At 41.0% G+C, this 23443-nt stretch overlaps 1 protein-coding gene across 1 annotated transcript; it reads right to left on the bottom strand.

The window, feature by feature from the left end:
• Positions 1-2788: 2788 nt before the first annotated feature.
• Positions 2789-21784, bottom strand: LOC120028344 (RNA-binding protein FUS-like). Its single transcript, XM_038973562.1, has 16 exons — positions 21678-21784; positions 20892-20922; positions 19529-19565; positions 19360-19426; positions 19184-19268; positions 18921-19030; positions 18456-18603; positions 14921-14955; positions 14319-14351; positions 13995-14140; positions 11793-11922; positions 11586-11708; positions 4165-4273; positions 3712-3791; positions 3429-3570; positions 2789-3221 (listed from the first exon to the last, which is right to left on the bottom strand). Exons 1-16 carry the CDS (start codon positions 21685-21687, stop codon positions 3182-3184), a joined length of 1326 nt encoding a protein of 441 aa, XP_038829490.1. The 5' UTR covers positions 21688-21784; the 3' UTR covers positions 2789-3181.
• Between the last annotated feature and the right edge of the window lie 1659 nt (positions 21785-23443).

Genomic DNA, 23443 nt, shown 5'->3' with positions numbered 1-23443 from the left:
TTTGACCTCTGCGGCATTGTGTATGTGATTGTCCTGGTGCAGGTAGCCATATTTCTCCAGGAAGCCCTGCAATAAACGTCACATCATTTTTCATGAGACTCCCACACTTACTTGGTATTTAAACATTATGAAATCAGACACTAATTTAACTCAGCCTTGTAAACTTCAACTTTTTCCTTGGGGCCTCTCTACATGTCTTTAAAAAGCCATCTGGATATTTTTTATTTTTTTGCATATCATGTTATAGTCACTGTCAAGTAGTAGCATGGTAACTTCCCCCTCATCCTTCTGGGTGACTGAGGAGAGAGGTGCTGGGCTCCGGACCACCCATCTAACAGAGAGATAGTAGAGAGACCCTCAGTTATCAGGTTCTAACTGCTGGGCTTGATGTTAACAACAGGAAGAGGTATGATTAGAGATGTGCTAGGGAAGAAATATATATTTTTTAAATCAACAGATGACAACTCTGTTCAGAGGTGCTAAACACTCTCGGCTGGCGAACGGTAGGCAATCCTGTGTGTCCGACTTTTTACACACAGGGAATGTGGAGAGAAAAGTTCCATTGTCCTTAACATCTTGGCAGAATCAAACCACATTTTTTATTATGCTGGGATCCACCTTTAGCTTTTGCCTGTCTAAAACAATATCAGTTGTCTTCTGAATCAATACTTTGCCCCGTTTAATTGCACAACACAGCAATTTAGCCGTTTATGAAACCAGTTACCACAGATTGTTTCATACACCTATTTTGCCTCAGTACTACGCAATTAAATTACACTGAGCAAAACTATAAAACACATGTAAAGTGTTGGTCCTATGTTTCATCAGGTGAAATAGAAGACCCCAGAAATGTTCCATACTCACAAAAACCTTATTTTTCTCAAATGTTGTGTACAAATTTCTTTACATTCCTGTTAGTGAGCATTTCTCCTTTGCCAAGATAATCTATCCACCTGACAGGTGTGGCATATCAAGAAGCTGATTAAACAGCATGATCATTACACAGGTGCAACTTGTGCTGGGGGTAAAAAAAGGACACTAAATGTGCAGTTTTGTCACACAGCAATGCACCAGATATTTCAAGTTTAGGGAGCATGAAATTGGCATGCAGGAATGTCCACCAGAGCTGCTGCCAGATTGAATGTTAATTTCTCTACCATAAGCCACCTCCAACATAATTTCAGAGAATTTGGCAGTATGTCCAACCGTCTTCACACCCGCAGACCATGTGTAACAATACCAGCCCAGGACCCCCACATCCAGCTTCTTCACCTGCAGGAGTCTGAGACTACACACAGCCATTGAAGAGTGGTACAACACTCCACAATCTACTATAATCAACTATATGCGGAGATGTGTTGCACTGCATTAGGTAAAAGGTGGTCACACCAGATACTGACTGGTTTTCTGATCCACACCCCTACCTTCGTCATTTTTTTATGGCATCTGTGACCAACCGATACATATCTGTATTCCCAGTCATGTGATATCCATAGATTAGGGCCTAATTAATTGACTTCAATTGATTTGATTTCCTTTATGAACTGTAACTCAGTAAAATCTTTGAAATAGTTGCATTTATATTTTTTGTTCAGTGTGTATGGAAATACAATAACAAATTGAGTTGGGTAAAACATTTCAAATGTTAGGCTATAATACTGAACATCATAACATGTAATGAAGGTGTTGTGGGCAGTCAGTGTAACCACAGTAGAATAGGATGCTCATTTTCATTTGGGTTTTTATACCTGCCAGAATTTGGCTGTGGAATCTTGCTGGAAGGTCAAACACATGCTAGAATTTGCCCAAGTCATATAGGCAAAACAATACTCCACAAAACTCATCCATCCCTGAGCACAAGATGCATTAGATTCTAATGGATTTTACTCAATCTGAGGTAACCTACCTATCCATCTTAAAAACAACCAGACTCTAAATTGACAGTTGCTGTACGTATATGATATCTGTCTCAATTTAAGTGAGTCAAATTGCTTTATTCATTCATCTGTATACAACAGCATATACTAACTTTATCCTCACTAATTGGCCTTTTGACGAATCAGATTAACTCTGAAAGAGATCAGTGATTCGTCAAGAACAATTACTGGAAAAAAGATCAGAATTGGTCTGCCTGTATAAATGCAGCCAGTGTTAAAATATATTGTAACAAAAATAGGTTAGTTATAAAGTTGTAAACATAAAACTAAAAAGCTTAAAATACAAAAACATACCTCTGCCTCAAGAGGTCTCGACCCGCCAGTCCGTTGACACTAGCGTGCAAACCGTTGATTTGGATTATAACTGCGCTGGTACTCATGTGCCAATATGCCACAATTTGTGGTCTGAAGAGTCAAACTCATTGTATGACACTTGAAATATCCTTAGACTAACCCCACAGACATCACCATACATCCAAATAAGATATTTCTAAGTACTGCTTGTCTAATGTGCAACAGCCAGGGCAATATCAATGTTTGTGATCTCAGTGTTGTGAAGGCCACACCGGCACACGAGCCACTCCTGTCCTAGTCATTTTGCTCACATAGGGGAGGGACAGTACCACCCACAGATCACAGGCTAGAATGTCAAAACTTCCCTTCTCTTGGCACTTTGTATAGGCTACCTCAATATTGTTCAAATTAATTGACCTAAAGATATTTAGAAAGCTGACCACAAGCTTACTTAGTGCTGGAGTATGTTGCTTGTGTTTTGACTACTTAGCAATTACTACCGAAGCACTCAAATTTTATAAATACTAACTAGAAATTTGAAATAAAACATACATGAAGACACTAAGATCAGAACAGTTTAATATCATCTGGAAAAAAGAGAAACCCAAATAAAACTGTTCATTTAAATTTGACAAAACAATGATACGAAGTCTTAGAAGTCTACCTCACGATGCCTGGACCTAGTAGAATCAGGGAAATGAAAACAAAAAAAATGACATTTGACCCTGCCCCCTTCTACACCTACAACCCTGCTTATCAGCACAAAAGTCCTTTCACAGTAGTTGCACATATTTCCCTGACCTCTCGACAAGACAGATCAGAAACAATACATGTGATGCATTGGTAATGAAAGGTATGCAAATTAAAGTGTAGATCAATCCCCCCCCCACTCCCTTCCCCCTAACCCAACCCAACCCCTGGGCATTCTGGAATGGTGTCCATGTGAATCCTTAGTATGGCCGGTCTCTTCTGTCTTCTCTATGGTCACCTCTGAGGGAAGAGGGGAAATAGATCCATAGTAAATTATACTGTACCATGAAGCTAGCTTAATATAGAAATATCTTAGTATTAGAGAAAAATCGGACAAAAAAAGTAACCCTTATTCAATATTCTACAGTTCTTTCACGTCTCAGGTATGTCCTCTCCTGGTCAAACATCTAACTGCATGGGCTGGAAATTAAGCTGTGATCAATTTACCTTCCTCCCATCTTGTAGCCCCTGTCACCACCATATCCACCTCCACCATAACCACCGCGGTCACCTCCACGGAATCCCCCACGGCCTCTATAGCCGCCGCCGCCCCTGTCACCACCATACCCTCGGCCTCCACCACCACGATCTGCAAACACAAACCAGCCATTAGAGCAAGTTCTCCTACAGAGCAGTAATAGTTTATAGTATGTGGTTAAATGACTCAAGTTCCCCTACAGTGTACCTGACACCAGTTCTCTACAACAAGCTCATAGCCATCCTTACATACCTCCTCCGCTGTCCCCTGGTTTCGGTGTGCCACACTTGTTGCATTCGTATCTACGGGCAAAGTTCATGTTGCCACAAGAACTGAAAAGGAGAGGGGAACAATTGTCAATCACATTCAAAGATGTAGCCATTCCATATCAATCAATCAAGTTTATTTTATATAGCCCTTCGTACATCAGCTAATATCTCGAAGTGCTGTACAGAAACCCAGCCTAAAACCCCAAACAGCAAGCAATGCAGGTGTAGAAGCACGGTGGCTAGGAAAAACTCCCTAGAAAGGCCAAAACCTAGGAAGAAACCTAGCGAGGAACCAGGCTATGAGGGGTGGCCAGTCCTCTTCTGGCTGTGCCGGGTGGGAACAGAATTCAGTGACACATACAATGTGCAATGGATGACCCACCAAATAGTTTTACCTGCATCTGTCATGCTTCAAATAAAATATTGCAATAAATACCTGTTAGGACATGGCCAGTCCCCTCCCTTGATGTCAAAGTTGGGTCCACCACCACCTCCTCCTCCTCCTCCTCCTCCAAACCCACGTCCACGACCACGGCCGCCAAAACCTAGAGAGCGACAAACACCACTTAACTAACTGCAAGGGACAAAGTACCTCTGAAGGCCTAGCTTCAACAAAGGGGTTCCAAAAACATCAGTTAATTGTTTAAAAAGTAAATAAGATATCAAAGTTGTATACAAGCAACTCAATCCTGACCTGTCTACACGTTTTAAAGTTTGAACAGCGTTTGTAGCTTAAACAGTGTAAGAAGATTAGCGTGCTAAAGACTAACTAAACTCAGCAAAAAAGAAATGTCAATTTTTCAGGACCCTGTCTTTCAAAGATAATTCATAAAAATCTAAATAACTAAACAGATCATCATCGTACAACACTGTTTGGTGGATGATCCATCACGGTGACATTGGTCCAGGCGGCAAATTTGTTCTTCGAGTAGAGGAACCCATGTGCCATATTCCAAGACTAGGTTGAACGATGAGGCGGGTCTAACCTTTTGAAGTCCAAGGTGGCTTATAGGGCAACCAAATGTATTTGTGCATCATTTTACACCATCCCGCCAAGTTTGAAATCTGTAGGTCTCCAAAGATAAAAAATAATTATTATAATAGGGTTCCAGCCCCTTGCTCATTACTCTCTTCTAAATTCAATCACCCTCATCATTTTTCCTGTGCTACCCAATGTGCTCCTCTGCCTATGAGTATCTATGGCAACGGCTCGGTTTGGCCTGCTCAATGACGACATGAGAGCTGTTCGCTGATATTAGCTAGCTGCTTTTTGTCACTCAATACCAGCTAACAGCGGTAACTTGATTGGTAGTAGATCATTCTATTCTGATTATTGATTTGAATAGTAGAAAAGTATACCAATATATCATACCCTCTAAGTTTAAGTCTAAAGTCATGCGACAGTTGTCAATTTCAAATGTAACGCGGTTACTAAAACTCTTTTGGTAGCAGATATTTTTGTTCGGATTTGAATAGCAGCGAAGTAAATGAAGACTTCATACGCTGTAACTTTTTGGGAAAGTGGTCCATTTCAGTTTATAAAAAATGTTTGAGGAAATGTTGATGTGGTTAGTAAAATAGCTGTATTGTTTGATCGGTATACTTTCTTGTTTCGATTTCAATAGGAGAGCAGTAGAGGAAGATTTTGTGAAAGTAGCTGATTTGTGCCAAGTTGCATTATTGCATTTACAGTGAATCCTGAAAAAAGTCCCATCAAAGTCAATTAAGATGGACAAAAATCTTTCTTTAGGAGTAATTTCACAGAAACAAGTAATTGTGGCTTGCAAAAGCTGACTTCTAGTTATTATTTGGGCTTGCGAAGCAAGAGTCCCCACTTTCAAATCTTCAACATATTTCTTATTATAAACTCAGCAAAAAAATAAACGTCCTCTCACTGTCAACTGCATTTATTTTCATCAAACTGTACATGCGTAAATATTTGTATAAACATAAGATTCAACAACTGAGACAAACTGAACAGGTTCCACAGACATGTCACTAACAGAAATGGAATAATGTGTCCCTGAACAAAGAAATGGGGGGTCAAAATCAAAAGTAACAGTCAATATCTGGTGTGGCCACCAGCTGCATTTAAGTACTGCAGTGCATCTCCTCCTCATGGACTGCACCAGATTTGCCAATTCTTGCTGTGAGATGTTACCCCAGTCTTCTACCAAGGCACCTGCAAGTTCCTGGACATTTCTGGGGGGAATGGCCCTAGCCCTCACCCTCCGATCCAACCGGTCCCAGACGTGTTCAGTGGGATTGAGATCCGGGCTCTTCGCTGGCCATGGCAGAACACTGACATTCCTGTCTTGCAGGAAATCACGCACAGAACGAGCAGTATGGCTGGTGGCATTGTCATGCTGGACGGTCATGTCAGGATGAGCTTGCAGGAAGTGTACCACGAGGGAGGAGGATGTCTTCCCTGTAACACACAGTGTTTAGATTGCCTGCAATGACAACAAGCTCAGTCCGATGATGCTGTGACACACCGCCCCAGACCATGACGGACCCTCCCTCCAAATCGATCCTGCTCCAGACTACAGGCTTCGGTGTAACGCTAATTTCTTCAACGATAAACGCGAATCCGACCATCACCCCTGGTGAGACAAAACCGCAACTCGTCAGTGTCCTGCCTGGTCCAGCGACGGTGAGTCCTGCCTGGTCCAGCGACGGTGGGTTTGTGACCATAGGCGACGTTGTTGCCAGTGATGTCTGGTGAGGACTTGCCTTACAACAGGCCTACAAGCCCTCAGTCCAGCCTCTCTCAGCCTATTGCGGACAGTCTGAGCACTGATGGAGGGATTGTGCATTCCTGGTGTAACTCGCTCGGGCAGTTGTTGCCATCCTGTACCCGTCCCGCAGGTGTGATGTTTGCATGTACCGATCCTGAGCAGGTGTTGTTACACCGTGACCTGCCACTGCGAGGACGATCAGCTGTCCGCCCAGTCTCCCTGTAGCGCCGTCTTAGGCGTCTCACAGTACGGACACTGCAATTTATTGCCCTGGCCACATCTGCAGTCCTCATGCCTCCTTGCAGCATCCCTAAGGCACGTTCACGCAGATGAGCAGGGGCCGTGGGCATCTTTCTTTTGGTGTTTTTCAGAGTCAGTGGAAAGGCATCTTTAGTGTCCTAAGTTTTAATAACTGTGACCTTAATTGCCTACCGTCTGTAAGCTGTTACTGTCTTAACGACCGTTCCACAGGTGCATGTTCATTAATTGTTTATGGTTCATTGAACAAAAATGATTTTTTTTTAATGAGTTTACATGCATACATACATACATACAGATATAGACTGAGTATATCAAACATTAAGAACACATTCCTAATATTGAGTTGTGCGCACCCCCCCCCAGTCAGGGCATGGACTCTACAAGGTGGCAAAAGCATTCCACAGGGATGCTGGCCCTTGTTGACTCCAACAGCTATGTCAAGATGGCTGGATATCCTTTGGGTGGTGGACCATTCTTGATACACGGGAAACTTGAGCACCAACTGGTGCGCCCGGGACCTACTACCATACCCTTTTCAAAGGCACTTAAATATTTTGTCTTAACCAATCACCCTTGAATGGCACAAATAATCCATGTCTCATGGCTTAAATCTTTATTTAACCAGTCCCCCCCCCCCCCGTCATCAACACTGATTGAATTGGATTTAACAAGTGAGGGATAAGTGATCAAAGCTTTTACCTGGTCAGTCAGCATTTCAAAATACCCGGGTATATCGCCCAAACCTAGTTCAAGCTAGAGACACCAAACCATCTTTCACATGTTCAGGCTATCCTATCCACTGCCCAAATAATTATGTTGAAGAGCTGAAGCAAGTCACTATTTTTCTTCATGGGAAAAGTGTATCTAGTCTTCTGCATTAAGATAATTCATCCATAAAGCTATTATCTCTTAATGAATAGGTTATGCTCCGGTTGAAATATTATCGATTATGTTTGTTAAAGACAACCTGAGGTTTGATTATAAAAAACATTTGAAATGTTTCTACGACCATTTCGGATACTTTTGGGGATTTGTCAAACGGAACACGGCTTTTGTTCTCTCAAAATAATGCGCAACCCAAATGGCGTTTTTTGTGTGATATTTATCGAACAAAAATAAGATTTGTTGTGTATCTGGGAGTCTCGTGAGTGGAAACACCCGAAGATTATCAAAGGTAAGCGATTCATTTTATTGCTTTTCTGACTTTCGTGACCAAGCTAATTTGGGGCTAGCTGATGTAGCATTGAAAGCTACACTCACAAAAGCTTGGATTTCTTTCGCTGTAAAATATATTTTCAAAATCTGACACGATAGGTGGATTAACAACATGCTAAGCTGTGTTTTGGTACATTTCACTTGTGATTGCATGATTATAAATATTTTTTGTCATATTTTTGAATTTGGCGCCCTGCAATTCAGCGGTTGTTTAGGAAAGTGAACCCGTATTCGGTATCCGTAGCGCAGAAAAGTTAATGCACGTAAAACTAAAAGGCATGCTATTCAACCGATCACTGCCCACACCTGCTCGCCCGTCCAGCATCACTACTCTGGACGGCTCTGACTTAGAATACGTGGACAACTACAAATACCTAGGTGTCTGGTTAGACTGTAAACTCTCCTTCCAGACTCACATTAAGCATCTCCAATCCAAAATTAAATCTAGAATCGGCTTCCTATATCGCAACAAAGCATCCTTCACTCATGCTGCCAAACATACCCTCGTAAAACTGACCATCCTACCGATCCTCGGCTTCAGTGATGTCATCTATAAAATAGCCTCCAACACTCTACTCAACAAACTGGATGCAGTCTATCACAGTGCCATCCATTTTGTCACCAAAGCCCCATACACTACCCACCATTGCAACCTGTACGCTCTCGTTGGTTGGCCCTCGCTTCATACTCGTCACCAAACCCACTGGCTACAGGTTATCTACAAGTCTCTGCTAGGTAAAGCCCCGCCTTATCTCAGCTCACTGGTCACCATAGCAGCACCCACTCGTAGCACAAGCTCCAGCAGGTATCTCTCACTGGTCACCCCCAAAGCCAATTCCTCCTTTGGTTGTCTTTCCTTACAGTTCTCTGCTGCCAATGACTGGAACGAACTACAAAAAAACTCTGAAAATGGAAACACTTATCTCCCTCACTAGCTTTAACTTCTTATGGCTGCATCCCGCTAACGGGATCGATATGACAACAGCCAGTGAAAGTGCAGGGCGCCAAATTCAAACAGAAATCTCATAATTAAAATTCTTCAAACATACATGTGTCTTATATCATTTTAAAGGTAATCTTGTTGTTAATCTCACCAAAGTGTCCGATTTCAAATATGCTTTTCAGCAAAAGCCCTACAAACGATTATGTTAGGTCACCACCAAACCACAGCCATTTTTTCAGCGAAATATAGCAGTCACAAAAAGCAGAAATAGAGATAAAATTAATCACTAACCTTTGATGATCTTCATCAGATGACACTCATAGGACTTCATGTTACACAATACATGTTTTGTTTGATAAAGTTCATATTTATATTAAAAAATCTGAGTTTACATTGGCGTGTTACGTTCACTAGTTCCAAAAACATCAAGTGATTTTGCATAGCCACATCGTTTCAACAGAAATACTCATCATAAATGTAGATGATAATACAAGTTATACACATGGAATTATAGATATACCTCTCCTTAATGCAACCGCTGTGTCAGATTTCAATTTTTTTTTAACGGAAAAAGCGAATAATGCAATAATCTGAGACGGCGCTCAGAACAAAAGCACAATTAGCCGCCATGTTGGAGTCAACAGAAACCAGAAAATACATGATAAAATGTTTCCTTACCTTTGATGAACTTCATCAGAATGCAGTCCTAGGAATCCCAGGTCCACAATAAATGCTTGATTTGTTCGATAATGTCCGTAATTTATGTCCAATTAGCTACTTTGGTTAGCGCGTTTGGTAAACAATTCCAAAGTCACAAAGCGCGTCCACTATAACGTGACGAAATGTCCAAAAGTTCCATAACAGTCAGTAGAAACATGTCAAACGATGTACTGAATCAATCTTTAGAATGTTGTTAACATACATCTTGAATAACGTTCCAACTGGATAATTAGATTGACTTCAGTTGAGCGATGGAACGGAGCTGCCTATCACGTGAACGCGCATGGTCAGCTCGTGGCAGTGGTGACTAATTCCTGTCTCCTTCAGCCCCCCTTCACATTAGAGTCAGACAAAGTTCTATTGACATCTAGTGGAAGCCATAGGAAGTGAAAACTCATCAATATCTCGCTGTGATTTCAATGAGAGCTTGGTTGAAAATCTGCCACCTCAGAAAAAATCCAAACAGGAAGTGGAACTTCTCAGATTTTTGCCATGAGTTCTGTTATACTCACAGACATAATTCAAACAGTTTTAGAAACTTCAGTGTTTTCTATCCAATACTAATAATAATATGCAAATATTAGCAACTATGACTGAGGAGCAGGCCGTTTACTCTGGGCACCCCTCTGCACCTTTCATCCAAGCTACTCAATACTGCCCCTGCAGCCATAAGAAGTTAAGCACCAGCTGTCAGAGCAGCTCACAGATTACTGCACCTGTAAATAGCCCATCTATAATTTAGCCCAAACTACCACTTCCCTTACTGTATTTATTTTGCTCCTTTGCACCCCATTATTTCTATTTCTACTTTGCACATTCTTCTACCGCAAATCTACCATTCCAGTGTTTTACTTGCTATATTGTATTTACCTCGCCACCATGGCCTTTTTTGCCTTTACCTCCCTTATCTCACCTCATTTGCTCACATTGTATATAGACTTATTTTTCTACTGTATTATTGACTATGTTTTGTTTATTCCATGTGTAACTCTGTGTTGTTGTATGTGTCGAATTGCTATGCTTTATCTTGGCCAGGTCGCAGTTGCAAATGGGAACTTGTTCTCAACTAGCCTACCTGGTTAAATAAAGGTTAAATAAAAATATATGTTCTCATGTTCTGAGCAAGGAACTTAAACATTAGCTTTTTTTTTTTTTTTACATGGCACATATTGCACTTGTTAGTTTAAGCACACCGTTTGTCTATTGTTGTGAATAAGATGAAGATCAGATCAAATTTTATGACAAATTTATGCAGAAATCCAGGTAATTCCAAAGGGTGCACATACTTTTTCTTTCGGGAGACTGGGCATCTACCACACCTCATAATGGGGTGGTGGTAATGTATGCCTTTTGACCCCCCACTTATGATCTGCACTCACCGTCACCAACTAATTACAGTTGTCATTTTTGCAAATAAGTGTTTGAGTTAGTTATGTATCAATATTTACATTTAAAAATCAGCTTTTTTCAGGGAGGTTCTCTTCTCCTCCAGGCCGAATCAACCATGATGCGCGGCTCGCAAAAGTGATTGCTGTCCTTGTATAGAATTTACCAACTTTACTGTGTATATCTAAAAATGACTATGATGACACTTATCGTTTAAAGCAAGAACAAACAAAAAACTATTGCTGATGGGGAACCTGAACAAAGGTCTGAGCACGGCCCTGGTTGTCACTCAACTAATAAGATTGTCACTCAACTAATAAAGCCTAATATTGCGCAATCTATTTCTACAAGCATTTAAATGCTGAAGATGCGCAAAAATCAGGAATAGACCTATCACCCCTTGGAGTTTTACTGCCCGATTCATGTTACATTTGGGGTCCCTACGGACTGATGCACTCATATCGTAAACCAGATTCAATGGATTTAAAGGGCATCTTTAGCACAAAGATAATCTTGTGTTTGTTGGCGAACTCACCCACAGGCAGTTGCAGCAACATTTGAATGCTTGTCAACATGAAAGTGAATGAAACATACCTCCACCACCTCCTCCTCCTCTCCCTCCTCCTCCTCCTCCTCCTGCACCGCCACCCCTCTGCGTGAACTCAGCTCTTCGGGTGGCAAAAGACACTTTGAGGGCTTTCCCTTGGAATTCTTTGCCTAGAAGAAAATGGACATAGATTAGAATGGAACAGAAGAACTGTAAACAGCATACGTGCACGGGAAGAGAGAGTACACCCTTACCGTCAAACCATTCAATGGCAGCTTTGGCAGAAGGTGGATCATCAAATGAGACAGTGGCCTCTCCCTTCAGTCTTCCAGTAGCCTTGTCAGAGTACAGGTTGATCATGGGCAAGCCAGTCTTCTTGTTCAACTATCAAAACAGGACACAAAGATTAACACGGTGACACAAATCTGGGTAGCCATTATGACTGGGAATTGCCAGGGACCTCACAATAAATTATCACGATACTTAGGCGCCAATACATTATGTATTGCAATTCTCACAATTCTATATGTGTTGCGATGACACTGATTTTATTGCGAGTAAGGAAATGGATTGTTAAAAAAGGATGGTTACAACAACAAATAACGACTGAGCCGATTACTCCTATTGACGAGATGATTTAATTACTTTATCAAGGGGAAAACATTGGAGCCGTTTCAAATTTGGATCACAATATCGTTAAAATGGTAATATTATCTTTAGGTAATCTATGGCAAGTGGAAATACAGGTGCAGATATCAGATGAGTTGGGGGAAATGTATGGAAAAGACTATATAAAGCCACATGCAACCGAACAAGGAAGTTTCAATTCAAAGTACTACATAGTTTATGAGCCCTGATAAAAAAAAGAAAAATGAATGTCCGCTACGTGTTAGAGGCAATGTGGACAAATGGGTACTTTATCACATATATTTTGGCAATGTCCAAAAATCCAGTCTTTTTGGTTTGAAATTCCCCATGTTATACAGGACATCACAGGTATTATTCAACCAGACCCATGTCATTTCCTTCTAGGTATTGTTCCTGTGAATACACTCCAATCCTCTCCACTTAAATTGGTAAATTATCTTTTAGCAGCCGCAAGGAAATGTGTAACAAAATGCTGGAAAAATTAACATGCACCCTCAAAAGATGTGGATAGGTCTATGCGGGGAACTTGCTGACAGAATTACATCAATCTTGCAACATTGACAGCATAGGTATAAGGTGTCTGGTCAGAGTTCCTGACATACCGTACTGGTCTCATTCTGTATTCTGGGGCTTTATCCAAATTCTATTCACTCTTGAAATATGTGCTCTATACAGCAAAAATGTACCCTTAACATGTGAATGTAATTATGCTCCTTTGTAAAGACCACAAAGGTATGCTGTGTATGAATGGAACATGTTATTTATGTGCTCTTGAATAAAACAAATTTTGTTTTACAGTGCAGAAAACATGCCGGCTCACTTATGATGGAGAACAAGCTATAGGATGAAAAATATAGTTTTGGCGCAGGTACAGCCGACTATTGCTAAGCTACGGCTACCTAGCAACAACATTAAAAAAATTCTACAAACTTTTGGTTTAACGAATCGATACTCGAGTCAAAATATCAATATAACACTGCAGACCTGCCAACCTTGAATTTTTATGAATTCCAGGTCAGCGATGTAGCGCACATACGACACCCACACGGCTCAAATTATAGGCAAAAGCACTTTTTTCATGTGCCTAATAATGATGTTGGCATTAGACAGCCTCAGTAGGAATTGTAAGCTATAGACTTATGGGTACTTGGTAATTGACTGCTATTCAGTAGCTCACTAGCTCCCCCTCAGGAAACTTGGGGCATTTTTGAAAAACGTGTAACTGCCATTTCCTGAAATCTGGTCTTAAACCATGTAGCCAACACTGAATGAAGTCTTGTGTTCTGCCTTAAATGAAAGCGTTCTCAATTACTAATTTTTCTAGATAAATGTAGATGTAATACCTGATTAATTAACATAGGCCTACTAATCTACAGTAACAACTTCATGTAAAGGACGGTATTAGCAGAACAGCTCTCTGCCATGTCCGTTTCCATTGACGCAGCGACGTGCACTGAACTACTGCACGTTTCCTTCTCGTCAATGCGCTCACGTCTACTACCTTAGTTGACTAAAATCTGTCTAACTACCTTTGTCGTAATGACACTTTAACTAAGGAGCCAACTTCAGACGGTTGAGTCAAAAACCACAATGTGCCAATAGTAGCCCATTTTAAGGGCGTTTTTTTTGTACCCGCGTATTTTGACCTCAAATTGTGTGCATGGTACTCAAAATGTCTGCAGGTCTGATATGGTCCAAAATAACATTGCGATATTTAACTAAACATTTACCCCCCCCCCTCCACTAGTACCCATGCAAGTGAATAGGGAGAAGCAGTCCCCATCCAGAAACAATCCCTACACCCATACCTTAATGATCCCAATCTGTTTGAAGTAGTTCCCCACTTCATCACTTGTGACATCTTCTCCCAGTCCCTGGACAAAGATGGTGTTGTTGTCAGAGTTGTCCTGTTCCCCACCGCTGCCGCTACCTTGGCTACCACCGCTACCTCCAGCTGGGGACAAACATCGCGGTACTACTCAGCAGATGCATCACTTGAACCAGCCTGTTGTTCTGTGGCATTTGCTTGTGAGAGACTGGAGGTCAGTGTTAGTCTGGCATGATTGCAGGATGAGTCAAACCCTAGATAGAATTTCAGGGCAACTAGAAGCAAACAAGCATGTGCAACTCACTTGGTTCATCCCTTGAGCCGTAGTCTCGAGGACCTGAAACACAACAAATGGGAAAGGTGGGGAAATCCATGAGAATATGCACTTTGTACACAACACAACTGCATTCAACATCCATACAAACAAGAATCCCAACTCTCTACCAATACAGTATATGCATGAGGCTACTTTAAAACATTTCGAATAAGGCAGTTTACAGCTTTCTGCTGCAGTGCTGAGACGGTTGCATCATATATATCTCAACACCTTCCAACATGGGCAGAAATGTTTGAGTTTAGAAGAAATAAAAAATAAATAAAAATCCAGTTTCTAGCCAGTTTCCTTCTTCGCCACAGCACACATCTTATCTTCTGTCATTTACATTCAACATTGTCCTCATGCAACAACACCATTATGTATAAACTTCAGGTGTCATGTGCTAAAAGACCTAAAGAGCATTTATGAGAAAACCCCATCCCTAAGAACAATAGGTGGAGGCCCTTGAGGTTTGGACAAGAAAATGGTGTCATTCAGTTTGTTTTGCTTTCTTTCTCACTCCCGTTTTTATCTTTGCTAATCAACCTTTTTCCTCCCCAACCGAGACAGTTCTGATGCTCGTCACTTACCACCGTAATTTTTGTAGCCACCACGGTCACCACCTCTGCAGAGGAAAAATTGTAGATATGATGGGTTTCCTTTGTCCCAACAGAGCTCAAAGCTCCCCTACATCCCCATCAGTATGCACTCCTGCCATGGTGTGCGACTATCGTGGAAATGTCTTCCCACTCACATGGGAAAGTGTTATTCTTGGACATTTTAAGATCAAATGGACAAAACTAAGCAGAACTCCCACTATGTACAAGTAGGTTCTGATGAGTGAAGAGCCTCTGATGGCTAATGTGTCAATTTAGATTGCTACAAGACCAGATTAGTTACAGCATTCAGTTGGCTAACATTTTTTGATAAAAGTTACTAATAGGTCGAAATGGTTTGAATAGTTGCGGCACTCGACAATTCGAGTGTTCTTCCATTGAGTGCTTATATGAGCTCCATTAGCTGAGGTCCAAGTTTTATTTCATTCACTGAAACCTGTAGTATAAAATGTAGATCCAAAGTTAACACAATACAAATGTCTCCATGTCAAATATACAACACTTAAATGAAACCTGTTGATGTACAGCAGCTTACAATGTTTCTTGGGTTTAACTTGTGAAAATCAGGTCACTTCAAGAAGAGATCACTCTGGGGCATTGTTTAAACCGTTCATGGGGAGGTTCTCAAAGCAACAAGGGGGGGGGGGGGGGGGGGCAAAAACAAACCTCACTCCTAGAGACCAGCTAGACTATAGTCTTAACTGTGCACAAAAACAGCCAATGAATGGTTTTCATTAGGAAATAGCAGTCATAATAACAGCCAGCAGGCATCGTAGCAGATAGATCTTAGATTGACGCCACATTTGATATACATGTGCTGAAGCAATCCAACCTGCCTCTGATGTCTATTACTTGTCAGGCACCATGTAAAATGAAATCTAGATTGTCAGCAATTTTTAGAATGTGACAGTAGAAATACTGTACGCGTTATTCAATGCCACTACTAAAGTGGTTGCTAAAAGCTACCAGTTACAAATAATGTCTCAATTTCAAATGATAGCCATAGATAAAAGTAATCTTGACAAAATACTGGGTTAGGCTAAAAGGTCCTCTACACTGAAAGCTACTTGGCCAAGATCTATACTTGCTTGTCAAATACAAAACGTTTTCAGAACTGACCCCTGTAGAGATTGCAAGGTGAACCGATTTCTGGCAAGCGAATGTCCTGACTATGTCTTGTTAATGAAGATGTAAAAAAGCTGGGGTCTACAGGATCCTTGGATGGTGAAGTGACTTAATCCTCAAAAACCCTATGTAATTCATAAAGGGGGTCAGGTGAACAGTGTCCACTTAACTCTTTGCACCACAGGTGTCAGTAGCAGACACCCCACCATGTCATCTGTCCCACAAGCCTTCTGAGCTTCTCATTTATTGCCATTTGCTAGCAAGGCCATAATCAGCTAGAATATTGCATGCATATTTATGATTGAGATGGAATACAAGTTATTGCCTCACAGGTCATTGAAACCATAGAAATAGAATTCAAATTGTATGAGTGAACCCTCAAGGTGAAACATAGCACATGTAGGGCTGGGCGATATCGACTTTAGTTTTAACGCGATGTTCCAAATGCCTGTATAGCAAGATTCAAGGTTTTCATTTTGTGTTCGTTTTTGAGCGTTCTGTGTCTTTTTTTGTCTCGTCTCCGGTCATATGGACACCGAAAAGCTTACATTAATTTTACTGTAATAGACAAGTTATCTTTTTATATGTCTCAACTCCCAAAATGTAGAACAGACCCTATTAAAACGAGAGTATGAATGAACATGTTGTGGAAAAGAAATGCTCAGTTGTCATGCACGGCACTGCGGTACCGCTAGCATAATTTTAGCCACAGACATGTGCTGCTGTCTGGTCTGTTTCATAAATGTGCAATGAGCATAAAAATAAATGTATAAAGGAATTGGCAACTTGTTCTAATTGAAAAATAAGCATCTTATTCAGGTAGGCCACTTGACTTCAATATCTAAACAAAGTTTACAGGCAGGCTGTTGTTCCAACAGTTGGAGATGGACAGACGGGTCGATTCATAACAGTGCAACTGTTGTGCCTTGTTAGCAAGAAAATAGATCAAAGTTGGCTAAACTGGAAATATAAAGATCACTTGGCTACTCACTAGCACTTGTGCTTGAGATTGAACCCTGTGCTTATTTTCTATAATGCCTGTTACAAGAAGTTAGTCATTATTAGTAGATGTGCATGGTTATTGTTAAATTTGTAACAGAAGTTACATTTTTCATAGACAGCCTTTAAAGCCAGATCTGTGTTTATTGCGCAAAAAGCAGGTTAAACTATTTTGATAAAATAATTAAATGATTAGTGGGTCTTATGGTTATAGTGGGTCCAGGTCATCTATAAGTCATTGCTAGGTAAAGCTCCTTCACTCATGCTGCCAAACATAACCTCGTAAAACTGACTATCCTACCGATCCTTGACCTGTATGCTCTCGTTGGCTGGTCCTCGCTACATATTCGTCGCCAAACCCACTGGCTCCAGGTCATCTGTAAGTCTTTGCTAGGTAAAGCCCCGCCTTATCTCAGCTCACTGGTCACAATAGCAACACCCACCCGTAGCACACGCTCCAGCAGGTATATTTCACTGGTCATCCCCTAAGCCAAGACCTCCTTTGGCCGCCTTTCCTTCAAGTTCTCTGCTGCCAATGACTAGAACGAATTGCCAAAAATCACTGATGCTAGATTCTTATATCTCCCTCACTAACTTTAAGCATCAGCTGTCAGAGCAGCTTACCGATCACTGTACCTGTACACAGCCCATCTGTAAATAGCACACCCAACTACCCCATCCCGATATTGTTATTTATTTTTTGCTCTTTTGCACCCCAGTATCTTTACTTGCACATCTATCACTCCAGCGTTAATCCTAAATTGTAATTATTTCGCCACTATGGCCTTACCTCCCTAACCTTAGTACATTTGCACACACTGTACATACATTTTTCTACTGTGTTATTGACTGTACGTTTGTTTATCCCATGTGTAACTGTTGTTTTTGTCGCACTGCTTTGCTTTATCTTGGCCAGGTCGCAGTTGTAAATGAGAACTTGTTCTCAACTGGCCTACCTGGTTAAATGAAGGTGAAAAATAAATAAAAATGGTTGTGGAAGGCTTATATTAAGCCTAGGTATAATTTTACAAGCCCTGGAATCATTAGATTATTCCTGACTGTTTGAAATGCAGTGTATTGCCCTTTAATTGCACAACAAAGCATATTTAGATAACTTCTCAAAAATCAAGAAGTAATATTGTGACTAGACCAGTTGGGAAAAAATGTAAATATGATTTTTAGGCCATATCGCCCAGCCCTAAGCACATCCCAGGTGAAAATAGCAGGGTGGGGTGGGGGGTGAGAAGGTATTAGTCCATGTGGATGAGGTATGGGGTGATGGATCAGAATGGTGAGGTGGTATCATGCATTGCGTTGGAAGGAACATCTACCTGGCATGGGTGTTGCAGAAGTACCTTGCGGGTGGTCACGCTCTGGAACTTACCCCATACCGGATGGAGGGCCGCCTCTTCCACCCCTGTCGTATCCCCCACGCTCGTACCCACCACGCCCTCGGCCTCTATACCCGTCAGAAGAGCCCCTGTCTGAGCCCCCATCATCTCCACCATACCTCCTGCCCTGACCGCCTTCACCTGGGGCAAAACACAGGCACACAAGCCCTTTGAGTTGTGGTGTTGTCTTTCTTTGAACACGTTTTAATTTCCGGTTTTATATGGCACTTTGTTTTATATGTACGAGATCCTTATGCAATGAAAAGTTATTTATTATTATTATTAGAGGCATTCAGCCATAGTTAAACAGTCCAGTCTTGGCCAAAGATGGCTATGAATCACTGATCCTCCATCTCAAATAAACAGGAAAAAAGGTATGCAGAGATTTGCAGGCCATCTGGACAATTGATCAATAAAAATCAGTGCCATGTAATATATAAATGGATACAATAACTAACCTTCACTTCGACCTCTGTAGCCGCCTTGAGCTTGTCCATAAGAGCCGCCGTCAGCGGCGCCACCGTAGGAACTCGGCTGACTGTATGATGACTTGTCAGCGCCACCATATCTTGAGAAGTTCTCAGAACAATTATTCTCTTGACACCAACAACGAGTTTAATAATTATCAAAAAGGTAACATTTGCAAGGATATTAGACCACTAGAAAGGCAAAGTATGTAACTGCAAGCAATACTAGTTTAATGTAGTGCCAGTGGCCTTACCCAGCAGCGGAATCCGAGCCTTGTTGCCCAAAGCCATCATAAGGCTGGCCATAACTTGCTGCCTGTGTTTGGCCATAACTCTCGGCTGGAAAAACAAAAAAGAAATGTTATGTATTAAAAACAGCAACTTCTAGAACTCAAATAATTTCCCACGACTCTATATAAGTTTTACATACCAGACTGTCCATAGCCAGCGTGACTCTGTCCACCATACGAGCCACTTCCATTTCCTTGACCGTAGGCCTGCAATAAGCATTGAACTGTCAAATGAACTAAATTGTGATGAAATAACATAGAAAATAGTTTCAAACAATACTCAGTGAGAAATTGAGGTGCCACACATACCTGCCCGCTCTGCTGAGCAGGAGGATACGTTCCATAGCTGTGGGAGGGTGAGGGAAAGTTAGATATCTTAAAGACATTCTCTGGTACTTTTGTATACTTTTTAGCCAGTAGTTCTGAAAGTAGCACTCACGAGTCAAAAGTGATGACCGAAAATGTACGTACTACATCACATATGTGCACCACGACATTGCTCCCCCCCTTCTGCTGTCTCCACTGAGCCGTTGGGCCCGCCCGGCAACCTCATTGGATAACGCTGGGCAGGCCTCTTGCTAGCTGCCACTCAAATGACAAGGGCTGATGCTGATTGGCTAGAACTAGAATTGCTAAGGGGCTGGCCCACTTGGGGGGGAAATGTAGGAAAATGGCGCAGCACAACTTCAAGAAAACAGTTTTTCAAACTAGGGAATTCGTGGCTAATTGAGGTAAGACAATTATTCTGCTCATAGATCATGCATGTATGAACTACACATTGACGCATCCATCCCAAAGTGGGAGGTAAAAAATTTTTTTTGCTTTTAGTCACCAAAGTACCGGAACATGTCTTTAATGTAACGTAAACACCCCCAACAACTGATTTGGAAGTTTATTTCTAAAGCACAACGTCAGAGATGTCAACTTATGGTTAAATTGATTAAACGTCATCGCAACAAACTCGGCCATAACTTAACTTTGGGACACATTGTGAGTCTATTTGTTGGACTCCCGGAGTTGTGCATCATTCTGGTGGCTGGCCATGGAAAATAACCCTACCACAATATAGCCGGCTTCACCCCCAAAAAATACCCAGTCAACCATGGCATATGTATAATCTCTAGGAACTCCATTTACCAGATGTAAAGTGAAATGTGTTCCTCGCTATCAAATAAAAGTCAAACCAACTACTGTCCGAACAGCACCATATTCCTGTAGATTTAGACAGCGGGCTGCCATTAGACCACACACTTCACCCAAGACTTCCTACCACTATCTAGACAGCAGGAATATGGTGGGGTTCATCTGGTAAGTAGAGTTCCTAGATATTATACATATGCCTTTGTTGACAGGAAACCGTTTTTTTGTGTAGCAAGCTATATCTTCTTCTGTCACAACCCACCAATACGATTCACAATTCCCGGAGTCCAACCAATAGACTTCCGATGTGCGCTGAAGCCAGGATAACTGTGGATATGCCTACAATCAATTAGTTAACCCGTCAAAACCATAACAATACATTAGACATTTGAAGTGAATCAAGCATTGTGTGGCTAATTGGATAGTTTAGAAGTTGTATAATCGCTAAAGAGTGGTAGCTAAATAGATACGTTTCATGGCAACTTGAAAGCAACATTGAGTAGCTAACGTATTCATTGTGATGTCACGTTACCTTGGAGCGCCAGGCTGACCGTAGCCCGAATCTGTGAACGAGAAGGATATGGGTGATTGGGTGACGAAATTGCTACAACTAACGGTAGCTAGCTAGCCAATGAGCTATCTGTTAGTTAGCCATTGAACAAGTCACATAATACGAATGTTAGCAAAGATTTTCGTATCAACCCGGACGTAAACCTGTAGTTAACTTATCTTGCTGGATTACTTTAGTTTATATCAAGTAAACTTAGCTAGCATGGTAAGCTGTGACAACGTTAGATGGGAACATTACGTTATCATAAAGAATGCAGTGCAAGTCAATATGAAATGTATATAAATACACGGTGAAAATAGCAGGCCTTGGATAGCTAGCTAACGTTGTCTAGCTAGCTAACTACCGTAGCCAATAATATACATGTTTCTCGTTGACTAGCTAACAACGTTAGCTTGCTAGTTAGCACGGTACTAACAGGACCACGCTGCGCGACAAAAATGGCGGTCAATTCTCAACTACAAGAGAAACGAAACAATAAGAAATATGAGTGAGTGAGTCAAAATAACAAAGTACGTTTACAGAAAGCGGCATACGTTATAATAATAATGATAAGAGAGATAATAAACTCGCCAACAAACTATGGCTAGTGTTTATTCTGATGGTCGCGCCTGAAAGCTTGCTAAACTAACGTTAGCTCGCTAACTGAGACCATTCGTCTCAGCGGTTTCATTTAACATTTTACAACAAACGTGACACAAAAACATGATATTGAACAAATCACGTACACTTAGTTCACACTAAACTTACCAGAGGCCATTCTATTTTCTAAAAAAAATTCGATGAATCACTTTTCAACAAATTAAAATCCCAGTAACATCAGCGCACAGCCGCACACACTGCGGCAATTATGAACTCTGACCTGCTGCTGGGTTGAACCAACTTCTGTGTAATAAAAAAAAATGTCTTACGCATTATATTTTGAAACCAAGTAACCTTCAAAACATGTGAGTTGAATATAGCTATGTTCGTATTGAATACATGTGTCAAACATCTAGTGACACGGCACATTAACAGTAATTTAATAAAAAATAAATACCCCTATTGTTAGATAATGGTATGTTTCATGTTGCTCCGTTTTCTTATTTCCTTTTGATTTCATCTTCATCAGCCGATCGCATGGGAACGATCGACTTGTAATGAGGTAGCCCAGAGGGGTATACAATCAAGCAGGATCAAGGAGTTGGCTAGCTAACTTGCCAAAATATTCTGAAATCACTTTTGTATTTTTTTGAAAGATGAACTTCAAATGGCCATTGTCTTTTTGACTCAACAACCCAAAAGATATGAGTTTAGCTTGCTTAAACAGGAAGTTCACCCATTTTTACATGTGGCCTTATTTTTTACTCTTTATGTGCTTGTAGTTGTAGTCCAAAACAACTCATATTACACCAGAATCTCATTCTTGAGGTCTCTGCACTCAATTATTTATTTATTTTCCCACTGTGCCATACAACCATGTTTGAATTATGCTTTTTACAACAAAAATATGGATTTATGGGATAGTGGAACATTCTTTAAAAAATGTAGTACAGAGGCATTATCCAGAAGGAGATTCTGATGTAATATGAGTTGGTTTGGAGTGTTTTATAACATGCTTAGACACATTTTCATAATGCATTGTAGTGTATGGCAAGGAATGCACAGACTACAAGCTCAGAAAGAGTGTAAATATGGCCACATATAAAAACGTCCCCTTTAAAGAAACAAAAAATCTATAGATATTTTTGGTTATCAAAGTAAGCTGATGGATCCTGCTTTGTAGTTGGTGGCCTTTTGTGTGTGATATACTTAAGTTGAGACTAGTTATTATGCCTGTTCATCTCTGGTAAAGGGTAGATAGCAGCAACATAGGGCCTCCATTCATCAAACATACTTTTATCCATCACCCAACCGGTCACTCTGGGCTCCCGAGTGGCGCAGCGGTGTAAGGCACTGCATCTCAGTGCTAGAGGCGTCACCACAGACCCTGGCTAGATTCCAGGCTGTATCACAACTGGCCGTGATTGGGAGTCCCATAGGGCGGCACACAATTGGTCCAGCATCGTCCGGCATTGTAAATAAGTAATTGTTCTTAACTGAATTGCCTAGTTAAATAAAGGTTAGGGTTGCAAAGGGTCGGAAAACTTTCCGGTACATTTCCAGAATTTTGACATAACTTCTCATGGAAAATGTAAGCCTGGGAATTTTGCTTAAATTCATCAAAAAGTTATGTTATAACAGTGAACCTTTTTTGTGGGATACACATGGCAATTCTAGGTCTTGTGGCATATTTTGGTTAAACTATCCCCAATTCAATGGAATTGCAACCCTCTGCATGCACAGTGCATTGTTCCATCACATGTACAGCTGATTCTCAAGTTCTTGCACACTATTGAGATGCTATTGAGTCCACACTACTACACTGTCTGAGCCAAGGACTACATGCTTTCTAGTAAGTTTTGATTACAATACTGGGTGGGGTGAATATATTTTATATGACATACATTATTTTTTGTTAACTTCTTATGGCTGAA

This window comes from Salvelinus namaycush, chromosome 34 (assembly GCF_016432855.1).
Source record: "Salvelinus namaycush isolate Seneca chromosome 34, SaNama_1.0, whole genome shotgun sequence".
NCBI lineage: Eukaryota > Metazoa > Chordata > Actinopteri > Salmoniformes > Salmonidae > Salvelinus > Salvelinus namaycush.
The sequence above is the reverse complement of the archived record's forward strand: the minus strand, read 5'-3'. Positions and strand labels throughout refer to the sequence as shown.

Coding starts and splice junctions, on each gene's coding strand:
- LOC120028344 (XM_038973562.1), bottom strand. Junction 11,709..11,792: donor TGCCATTGAATGGTTTGACG/GTAAGGGTGTAC, acceptor ATTTTCTTCTAG/GCAAAGAATTCCAAGGGAAA. Junction 3,571..3,711: donor ACCAGGGGACAGCGGAGGAG/GTATGTAAGGAT, acceptor TTGTGTTTGCAG/ATCGTGGTGGTGGAGGCCGA.